The sequence below is a fragment of the Carassius gibelio genome, chromosome B24 (assembly GCF_023724105.1).
Source record: "Carassius gibelio isolate Cgi1373 ecotype wild population from Czech Republic chromosome B24, carGib1.2-hapl.c, whole genome shotgun sequence".
Lineage (NCBI taxonomy): Eukaryota > Metazoa > Chordata > Actinopteri > Cypriniformes > Cyprinidae > Carassius > Carassius gibelio.
This window is the reverse complement of record NC_068419.1, coordinates 13,375,683-13,387,055: the sequence shown is the minus strand read 5'-3', so window position 1 is coordinate 13,387,055 and position 11,373 is coordinate 13,375,683. Positions and strand designations below refer to the sequence as shown.

General features: G+C 39.9%; 1 protein-coding gene and 1 long non-coding RNA gene across 4 annotated transcripts; one reads left to right on the top strand and one right to left on the bottom strand.

The window, feature by feature from the left end:
- The first annotated feature begins 633 nt into the window (after positions 1-633).
- LOC128012810 (uncharacterized) lies at positions 634-1,201 on the top strand. The gene is made up of 3 exons (XR_008183187.1): positions 634-720; positions 790-842; positions 1,131-1,201. It is a non-coding gene; the product is annotated as an uncharacterized LOC128012810 (long non-coding RNA).
- A 2,295-nt stretch (positions 1,202-3,496) lies between these two features.
- Positions 3,497-11,230, bottom strand: pabpn1 (poly(A) binding protein, nuclear 1). 3 transcript variants are annotated; one of them, XM_052596089.1, is made up of 7 exons: positions 10,742-11,230; positions 9,178-9,286; positions 8,835-8,902; positions 8,581-8,687; positions 7,823-7,910; positions 7,441-7,592; positions 3,497-5,089 (listed from the first exon to the last, which is right to left on the bottom strand). In XM_052596089.1, exons 1-7 carry the CDS (start codon positions 10,874-10,876, stop codon positions 5,050-5,052), a joined length of 699 nt encoding a protein of 232 aa, XP_052452049.1. In that variant the 5' UTR covers positions 10,877-11,230; the 3' UTR covers positions 3,497-5,049. The 3 variants fall into 3 exon arrangements, with proteins under 3 accessions (XP_052452049.1, XP_052452048.1, XP_052452050.1); XM_052596088.1 differs by having other exon boundaries at positions 3,497-4,161; positions 10,742-11,223; XM_052596090.1 differs by lacking the exon at positions 10,742-11,230 and adding an exon at positions 10,334-10,490 and having other exon boundaries at positions 3,497-4,161.
- Positions 11,231-11,373: the final 143 nt, after the last annotated feature.

Genomic DNA, 11,373 nt, shown 5'->3' with positions numbered 1-11,373 from the left:
TTACCTATTGTAATTATATTTTGCAGGATCTTGTAGACAATGATCTTTCCACTGCTGTGATGGTGATTGACACCGTCTTATTTTTAGGTTGCTTCAGTAACAAGATATGTCCTACCTCTAAGGTAGAAGTAGGCTATATTTATGATATTGATTAAATATTAAATACCTCCAAATTCTTCTTCCTCAAAAAAAAAAAAAGAAGAAGAAAAGAATATCTCCACTATTTTTCGCTCTAGGGTTTGTCTTTTTTGGACTTTAAATATCATCTATTACTGTTTTACCTTCAAGACATCACTCATTTGGTCAGTTTGAAGACAGAAGGAGAAAGTCTGAAGGACAACAGCGCCATCCACAGGCTATTCATTTAGTCAAAACAAAACAAAGTGTGTCATCCTTTTTTTCTTCAAATTCCTCAGCGGAGTCAATTCATTCTCTAAACGTATTTTTTTAATACCTAAAACACATAGTATTAAAAAAACCCGAATCCTGTCTTTCCTGGTAATTTCTGACTTCCATATAAAGTGTAAATGCAATTAAATGTATTATAAAACAGTATATACTTGTCACAGCAGAATACTTTAATTGCTGTGCCTGGTTTTAAGGATAATTTTCCTCTTTTTGTTTTCGTTTTATAAGTTTTAGAGAAGATGCGTTCCCTAGATCAAAAGCTGAAATATCAGATTGATAAATTAGTGCGGACCGCAGTAACCGGCAGCCTTGGTAAGTCTTCATTCTTACACTTTTTGTCATTGAACAATCATCCACCTTGATTGATGGTGTTTCTTCCAGCTGAGAATGACCCGCTATGCTTTCGCCCTAACCCTCAGAATCTGGTCAGCAAGGTAATGTTCCTTTTAATTAAATTGTGTGCATATTTTTTTATAAAAGTATTTTTTATTCCAGAATCAGAGCTAGGTAGATTACTTACAAATTGTAACCTGGTTTACCTGATTCCAAATGTCATGATAACAATTGCAGCTAGTATCATAATCAATATAATCAGAGTACATTTAGATTACTTTTGATTTAAATAGGATCAACAAGTACTTAATTTTTGATCCAGATTCAATGTAATCAGTCATTACCCAGCTCTCTCTAGAAGTATATATGTGCATTTATTTCACACATAGCTGAGTGAATCTGAGAACTCAGATGAGGACGACGGAGGAAACTCAAAGGGGCGAGAAGATCCCTCAGCCAGCAGGAAATACGCACCTCCTTGTATTTGCGCTAGTGCTTTATGGTAAGTCTTCTGATTTTGTAGCAGTTCACGGTGGTTACCTAACTTGAGGATTTAAATATAGAGACATACAATAGCGTTGATAGTCAGTTCTCATCCCAAACCCTGCCCTTGTCCATACACAGACGGAGACATGACAGAAGCAGAAGGAGCAGATCAATAAACAGAAGAGAGCTCTGTGATCCAGGAGCTCCGACAGCAGTGCAGCGATGTTCCCGAGCAGATCAGAGACCACAGAGACTTCCAGACCGAACGGCTTCACAGGTAAATCATATGAAAGTTTAATTCTAGACATTAAATACAGTCGATACGGTAAACAAACAGTTGATGATCCTTCCCCCTTTTCATTTTGGAAAAATATTCATAAAAGGAAAAACTATGAGGAGTCCATGATGGTGCATCTCGTGAGCATAGACTCAGAAAGAGAGGAATGGTGGGAATGACATCACAGATGAGTAACATCACATGATTCAGTGACATCAGCGCTCTGGCGAAGCACAGGTGAGCTGGCCCATGGCATCATGGGTAGTATTATATCTTGTAAAAGTTCTAGTGATCATTGTAGTATTTCTACAACGGTAAAATGCATTTTAGGTAAGGTATTTGTTTTGTATATGAATGATTAAAAAAAATACTATATATTAATACGTTTTAGCTTTTCAGTTTTTCAGTAGGAAGCACAAGTAAACCACTGATGCCAAGGAGAAATTTAAAGATGAATTAAACAAAAATCTATATTATTTTCATGTTTAAAGGGTGCTGTATGTATGTTTTTGACTCTACTAAAGCATAAAAATACCATGATATGTTTGCAGGTTTTTAAAAGGCATGTTAAGTTAACAAACTTGTTTATTTGAAAAACAATGCTACAGTCAGTTATTATCTCTTGAAAATGTGTTTTCCGGGCCAGAATGTAGGTGTTTGTGAAAGCCATCCACTCCCAGCTAACCCAATTGAATGCCATCACCCGGGTTGCCAGTTAGAAGAAAACACAGCGTATTTCATTTAATTCATTATCAAGTGAGCTCGTTCCTGTTCTTAATATGGTTACACTAATTTCATATTTAATCGGATCAATTCAAAAATTGTGTTTGATCTGGTTAAAAAAAATGCCCCAATTCTTGATAACTATGTTGAAATAAACGAAGGCGAACTAAAATTATCATGATCAGGAGATAAAATATGTATTATATTATTTGTTCCTGTGCAGAGCCTGCATGCATTACAAAGGCCGTCACTTGTGTCTGGTGTTCTTTTAATGGTTTTAGTTCCATTTCTAATCATACAAATATGTTTACTTAGCCTTTTAATAATGCTGTTTTTTGGAAGTACTTTTGTATTTGTTTACTAAACAATTCATCAACTACACTAGTAGTTTGCATGTGAAATATTAAATTCTTATTTAATTTAAGTTGTTTCTGGATATTGATCTAGGTGTTAGGTGTAGAATTCTGTTATCTGTTGTTTAGAGAAAAATTTAAACTTAATAGTGTAGTGACCATATATATCCAGCAGAGGTCCATAGAGATCCATTCATTTTTCTGGATGTGGCCAACTGCTCCGCACACTACTATTCTGATATATAGCTTGTAAACATATATTGAAACATTAAAAAATACATGAAAGAACAAAAACAAAACAGGTTAGAATTTGTTTTTGTCGTTTGAGGTATTTTGGAGTGCCTGCTTTTGCAATGATGCCACACAAGTTCACACTAAAACTTGATTATAGGCACATTTTATTTAAATTTATAAAGTAAAATAAAAACGGTTTTATTTTACTTAAATGTAAATACAACCATTACCAAAACAACAAAAACTGCAATAAGCAGAAATGAATTGTATGTGAATGTGAGTATGCTTGTTCCACATTGCATTTGTGCTCTAGCATCAGACCTTTGCTTTTGTGGACATTTCCAGATTTATGCAAGATTTACCTTTTTGACAAATGCAAAAAATAAAAATTATATATTCACATTTCCCATTTGTCATATTGATCCCATTTTTTTTTTTTTACATATATCAAGTTAGCATGAAACCAACAAAAGCATAATCACTATGGTGAGTTTGGACTGAGTGACAACTTTGGCCAAACCATCTGATAGAATTACCTTACAGCCAAATAATAAAAATATATTTTTTGGGGGGGTTGTTTGCACTTGAGGATTTTACACACACACTTATGTTCTACACTTTACCAACAACCATGGAAACCTAGCATGATGCCCCGAAATAAAGACCAAACAGACACTTCAAATACTTTTTACACAATGTCTTTTATTTTTTTTCTAATTACAGACTCATGGGTTAAAAATAAAATAAAAAAAGGAAAACATCTTTTCTCTTTTCGTCCACACCCACTCCCCCATCTGAAAAAGGAAAATGAACAGAAACGAGAAACCCCTCTCCACACAAACCCCCCTCCCTCCCCCCGAAATAAAAGCTCAGAAGCCCTCCTCATTTAACCGATACCTGTAGCCCACGCGTTAGTGCTCCATCGTGCCCTAACTGCACTGTGCACTGAGAAAGACAAGGCCCTAGAAGAACCCTCCCCTTCAAGCTCTTTCTAGTCCTGCCTCTCTCACTCACTCGCAATTTAAGCAGCCATTGCTCTATCATGGCTCGGCCTTCACGATATATAAATGTGTGTGTTGGATGTGTGCGGTGTCTGTATGTCTGTGTTAACATGGGCCTGGTGCATCTCAGTATATTCATGTTGGTAAAGCTCAGCGCTTGTTATTGTAATAAATGCCTCCCGCAGTGGGCCGGTGGTCACCCTGTCCCCCTCCCCCTCCCCCCCACATGGAGAGGATGGGGTGAGTGTGCATAGCGGGTGCAGAAAGAGACAGAGACGCCGCCGAGACAGTAGGGGGCGCCGCGGCCACGGAGGGAGGGGTAGTCAGTCTCCACTGGTCCTGAAACCTGAAACGACAAGAAGTGGTCTAATATACAAAGAGAGAGAGTGAGAGAGAGAGAGCGAGCGAGAGAGAGACAGAAGGGGAGAGGAGAAGCAGCACAGGAACAGGGAAATGGTCGGGAATGGTGTATGGCAGCATGGGACAAAAAAAGAAACTTTTATAACACAAAAGAAAAGATCTCAGAGCTCAGGCCATGCCATCTTACAATAGTCGTATGGTGTGGAAGATGGTTCAAGAACAGTAAAACGTAAAAACAACGCCCAACTCTAAACCACTGTCGGAATAACACAGGTGGAGGAAGTAATCCGAGTGGGATGAACAGGAAAGAAACCAGTGCTAGGGGGAAAAGGGATTCCAGAGAGCACAGACCAAATAATAGAGAATATGATCTCATATAGAACAACTTTGTGAAAACAACATCAACAACATTCTTGCTATTAAATTGTTCACATATTCACGTTACAATCATAAAAAAAAAAAAAAAGTTAACATTTTTTTTCTGTTTGCCTTTCTCGAGTGCAAACATAAGAGGGGCTGTTTGCTGAGAGAAAAAAAATCACAGCCAGACAAAGGACACACATCTGCAGCCTGAGATTACATCATCATCTTCTCAAATTTAAACAAATGCCACCAAATCTCCCCGACGGCCATATTGTACCTTACCAGGGTGATCGCAACACCTCCTCACACGCACGCGCACACACAATCGCACACTGCTGCCAGTCAGTCTGTCTTTCCAGGAGATGCTTTTCTTTTTTTTTCTTTTTCCTTTTTTTTTGTCTTTTTTTCTTCTTTTTTTTCTTCCTTTTTTTTTTGAGAGGGTTTTTTTTTCTTTTCTATAGGGATATGGGATGATAGTAAGGGGGGGATTTCGTAGGGGGGTGGGGAGGTATTAGTAAGGGGAGTACCACGATGTTGTTCGCCCTCGGCCCCTGGAAAAGAGAGAGAAAAAGAGGGTGAGTTCTTTTTTGTGGTTGGTGTAAGAAGACGGACACCAATTCAGTTTTTGGGGAGGTGTGAGTGTTTGTATATCAGTAATATGCATTTTAAAGGGCCTTAGGAGGTAAACGTTTGTGTACTCATGTTTCAGGTATACACATAATTCATAATATGAAATGCAATGTATACCCCTCTTCATCTGATAAATAGTGATTAATGCAATCATGTATAAAAGAATCCAGTAAAAGTAGTTAAATATAAAGGAAAGCTGAGGAAGATTATCCAACAGCAAAATGTGCGTGCGTGTGTGTGTGTTATATTCAGGGTTTAGAAATGATCTAGTGTCCAGTGTAGGGGACAGTGAAAGCACGCTCTCCCTCTTTCTCTCTCTCTGAACGGGGCGGCTCCTGTGGTCTCTGTAAAGGAGAGATCCTGGGGACATGAACCCTCCAACACATGCACACACAGTTACAGTTAACGACACACAGCTCTCCACATATGGCCACACACACACACACACACACTCATATACATCAATAAATGCAGGGGCATCCATTCAGGCAGCCAGAGACGCTCTTCATTCACACAAACCCCCTCCAGGAACAGCCTGTGAGCTTTATGGCACAGAATCCTCTGTGTTATTGGTTGGATACTAAAACAGTCAATATCAGGCTGCAGGAATGAACCCTCCATTCTGGAAGTGAACATATTGTTCATCATGCGAGGAGGGGGGGGAAGTGAACCAAAATGGGCTTTTCTGAACCAAATGTGCCTGAGGTCAAACACACACTTGCCTTCAAGTTATTTAGAGCTGAGCTTGACATCAGCTACATACTTGATATAGATTATCTTGTTTTACAGTATAATCCCACTGGCTATCTGTAAAATGTAAAAATATACGACAACCTACTTAATTCAAATCTGGGTATCAAGTTGGGTGTGGGATAAAATAAATATTTAAGCTAGTGCTGTCAATCGCTTAAATCGCATTCAAAATAAAAGTTTAGTTTACGTAATTTGTGTGTACTCTGTATATTACGCAGAGATAAATACTCAAGCATTTGTATACATCTAAGAAAAATCTTATGTATATATAACAAATTCTATGAACAAATATATACTATATATACACACACACGTGTAAATATTTGCAAAACATATGGGGTTTGTGTGTGTGTGTGTGTGTATATATATATATATATATATAAAAATAAAAGGGCTGAGCGATATATCGCTTGCGATTGTCACGCACATTTAGTCATTGAAGCCGGTTCCCTGATTAGCGGTAAATCGGCATCACCTGCTTTCAAATGGAACAGCATTTAATAGACAGCCATAGTTCACTGACAAGCTACGCTATATCGCGTTCATTATCGGAGGCGATTCATCTGCGATAATGAACGCGATTTAGCGTAGTTTTTTCAGGAAATTACGGCTCAGTCTATAAAATGCCGCTCCATTTGAAAGCAAGGTGATGCCGATTTACTGCTAATCAGGGAACCGGCTTCAATGACTAAATATAATTAACCCATTAACCCAAGCTCCACAAAAAAAAAAAAAAAAAAAAAAAAAAAAAGTCAAAGTGTGGCAGTGCATGTACAAGAGTTTCCCAACAAACTGATGTACAAGATTCTGATTCATAAAATGCTTTCACCCTACCAGATCTTTCAATATAAAATCTTCTATTTCCATCTCTTCCTTGCTGAAACTATTAATTGAGTGCTAAATCCTTTCAGAGGGGCTATCAGGATTTGGGTTGTCTCCCAAAACCTTGTGAAGTGTGTGTCTAGAGAGGACCACTGTTAAGCAGCTCACTCTATTTTAAGACACAATGCAGGAATCATCTTCACATTGGGAAGCAGTCTGACTTTCGAACCTCTGGCGATCGTGAAGGCTCATTTCATGCTCAGAATCTTACACTGCAGGAGGGAAACGGACAGCGATGATGACGATGGCTGTGCGTGAGTGTTTAATGGTTTGTAATTCTTCCTCAGTTTTCCTTTAAACATGACGACACACAGGAGTTTGTACAGAGAGTGCAAACTACAAATAAGAGTGGTGCTGCTCCTCCTCTCCTCACACCCAGAGGCATTAAACAGGGGCATGCATACATACAGAAGCAGATTGTTATAAAATTACAGATTAGAACAGAAAGGTAACAAACAAACAAAAAATAATAACAATAATAAATAAATAACAAAATGAAGCATCAACATTTAGAGACACTTATTTTAGATAGTCCCCCCATCCCGATGCACACACACTTTCCCAGCAGCACTCTCTTGTCAGGATGGAGCCTGTGTGTCAGTCACTGTCAAACGAGTAAGGATGGCATGGAGCTCACCTGAAGGCCCTTCCCCTGCCTCTGGGGGGTGTGTAGCCACTGTAGTAGCGCGCCCGGGATGAAAAGTTTCCTCCCCGTGAGCGGAAGCGGGCCCGAGGGAAACCGCGGTCTGTGGTACTAATGCCAGGACGATTTGTTCTCTTGGCACCAACCTGTAAAAACAGTTGGGAAATTTATGATTAAAGTTTCAAAAGTCTCCAAAAAATGTTAAATACATTTTGTACAAACCCTATTTTTTTTATATAAAATGACAATATTAAAATAGGTAAAAAAAACAATAACAATATTTGTTTCTGAAACAGAACAATGATTTTTATGTTGACTTTAAATGTCAAAATGTATTAGCAGCATTAGTTGGCAAGCTTGTAATGCCTCATCTCACCTTAATCTGCCTTCCTCTGAATAAAGACTCATCCAGTGCCATGGCTGTCCTAACAGACTCCTTGTCTGCGAACTCTATATACGCAAACCTGAAACATGAAGAGAGTAAATGATCAAATGAGGGCAGGTGAGGTCCATTAAAATAAACAAAAAAAACAAGAAAGCATACACTGAAACTACTATGAATTATTTATTGTTGTAAGCATATATACACAGATGCATGGACCAAAACACTAAATATACATATTGTTAAAATTGTATTAAGATATGAACAGTGTTCAAAGTAGCTGTGATTATAGCACTGCATCAAAAGTTACCCCATGCAATGATTCAAATTATTAATGGGGGCAGCTTGAAAATACTGTGCACCGGAATAGCACAAACGCCAGATAACAATCTCACACTTCACAGTCTCAAGTCCATATATAAATAGTGTAAAATCATGCCATGTAACAAAAGGCCATACTAATTACTGCGATGTGGCCATTCAAAAAAATTAATCAATTATGTTCCAAACCGATTCTGGAGAAAAGTTATTTTAAGGTAAAATAATTTGTGTTTAACAGTTTGCTTAAATTTACAAACTTTCAGAATAATATTTCAGTGGCTTCTGTTAATTTTGTGGGTTGAGGTGATGCATCAATGCCTACTGTAAACCTACAGTGCCTATCTGGAGCAGATGCTGTAAAACGGAAGGAAATAAGATGCCGAATGTTGTAGGTTAAGAGAGAAAACCCAACAGAAGAACACATGAATTACCCTTTGGGGTGTCCTGTAAACTTGTCACACAAGATGGTGACTCTGTTTACGGAACCACAGCCATGGAAATGCGCCTCCAACTCCTCTGCTGTCGCACCATAATCCACCTGCAAGAGACCAACTCGAATCAACATCACTTCCAAAATGTCATTAAATCAATCATGCTAAGAAAAATATTACATGCGACATATAAATGCAACAAAATACATGAATGTAGCTTGTTGTTAAGTAGGTATAAAGATAATTGCCCATACATTTCCAACGTAAATAGATCTCCCATCTGCTTCCATCTTCTCTTCAATGGACATAATGACAGGACCAGCTGCAAAGAGAAAACACTCATGCATTTGTGATTTAGCACAGAAACTAGTGTCTGCAAGCTTACCGCATAGCTTCACGGTTGAAATCTAGGTTACGTTCTGTTTCTAGTAATATCTCAATTGACCTCAAATGGTCCAGAGCTAGTTATTCTTCTCCCTCGGATGCGGTCCTGTTCATCAGTACTGTCTGTTCTGCAGTACTCTCCTTAGAGCTCAATCTTCCCCAGACTTGCCCGTTCACCCTCCCTCATTCATTCATTCGTTTAGTCTCACTTACCAGGTGGAGGACTGAGATTCATCTGTTTCTCCACCTCGTTCTGTAGCTCCTTCAGTTTCTCTGCCTCCTCCTCCATCTCTCTCACCCGGGCTTTAATTGCCTCCAGCTCCTGAAAAGGCAAAGTAATGCACATATATTGACTTCAACCATCAAAAAACAGACTGTTAGAGATTTAACAAAATTGAAATGGAATATTTAGCATAGCTACATCCTGAATAAATGATTTGGGCTCCCTCATAGACGGCCACATTGGATCTATACTGCATCAATATCATGTGTTGCTGCTAAACCCATTTTGAAATCCACAGCCGATTTCTTTCCCAGATTGCATACTCATTCATTATTCTCACCAGTGATCGTGGACAACAGCATGCACATGCACTTTCACACGTGATTGTGCACCGACTGAGCTCTTTCAAACGACCATTTATTATTTGTCCAGTCAGCAAGACGCCCTAAGCATGATGCCATCCGTGCACGCATTGTTGTGCGTGAGCAAACACTCTTTTGGTGTGTGTTCACACGCACGCACACAAGTTTGAGCAGTGCTGCATTGCAGGGCAGTCGCACTGGATCGCGAGTAAAGTAACCCTGCATGTATGTGATGGCCTCATTCACCCAGTTAAAACAAGATTGCACATGATACGAGCTAGCGTTCACAACCGATAACAAGCGCAATCAACAGTGACTAACGTAATTGTTTAAATACTACACATCCTCCTTGCATGATGAAATAAAGTAGACATGCATTCAGCATGCAAATGGCATGACCTCCAATAATGTTAATGTGCATGGAGAGAAACGCACCAGCCCAGCCCTAATGCACCATCTCCATCACAAAATCACCCACAAATGATGCAATACATCACGAGCTGCATTTAATCTTTAGCGCACATCGAATAAAATGATCGCGGCAATACTGTTGTGCATTACATACAGTGCGCTTTGCCCACCGACAACTCCGTAGTTTTCATTAATGTTACCAATTCGACGCAAAATCTGAAAAGAAAAGCATCTCACGCCTCTTTTAACATGTCACACTCGTCGCCTAAAGATTTATTCCATTGTAGAGGCCAACAACAATCACGCGCAGTTACCAACGCGACTTACTTTGGCACGCCACAAATATCACTGATCAGAAAAGAGGCGTGTTTACCGTGAGCCGTCTGCTTCTTTGCGGATGGACCCACAATGCTGCGGCTAATGGCGGCCTGTCCTACCCTCGCCCCTGTCTCTTACATCTCCCGTCTTGCATTTTTGCGATGAAGATTTTTTTTCCCCCGCTAGGTCGACAGATCTGGCGCAGAGGAACCCAGACCAATGTTGCGCCAACATGGCGGCCAGCAGCACGCATGTCATTCACTAATTCTACTGCACTGCGTGAGCCACAATGGCGGACAGACCGACCTGGCAAAACCGGTTTCGCGTAAACATGAGTATTTGGTTTTCGCATGAAATTCACTTATTTCTTTTAAATATGAGGCCGGGGGAGGATTTAGGGTGAAGACCTTTAGAAAATGTTTTAACTTGTTGTTAAAGTAAGGAAAATGCGTCCTTCACTCACCGGATCATCAATAGCGGCCTCTCCCTCGTCTAATCCCGGTTCTTCATCGCCGACGCCTGGGTCTTCAAGTTCTGAGTGTCCCGGGTCTGAGTCCAGCAGAGATTCCTCTGCCAGTCCGTTACCAAACTCCGCCATCGCCTGATTCCCGGTGGTCCGACGCGCCTCGTGGCTGCACTACAGGCCGCGACTCTCACGGGGGGGAGCGAGAGAGAGGGGGAGGAGGGGGTCAATAAAAAAAAAAACGGCGGAAAATGCCGCTCACTAAAGTTAAAATGGGGAATAAAAGCCCGCCTCGCTTCTTCTGGAGCTCAAACGTGTCCGTAAGCGGAAAAAAACAACAACACTATTTATCCAAATACAAATAAGTTTAAATTCGTCAATATGTCGCACTAATTACTCTATTTACATTAGAAGACAAATTCAGAAAAGCAAATGTGTATTCTTCGCGAGGTCTTGTGTGTGTTCCAGAACAGAAATGGAAGCCGTAGGCGGGGATTCTGAGCACTGCAGGCGCACCATCGACGGGGGATTGGACAATTCCTCACATTAGACACGCCCTCTTAACATATCCAGGACGGGTATTGGTGTTCTACTGGGTTATTTCTCTGTACTCGCCGCTTAGACTTTATAAC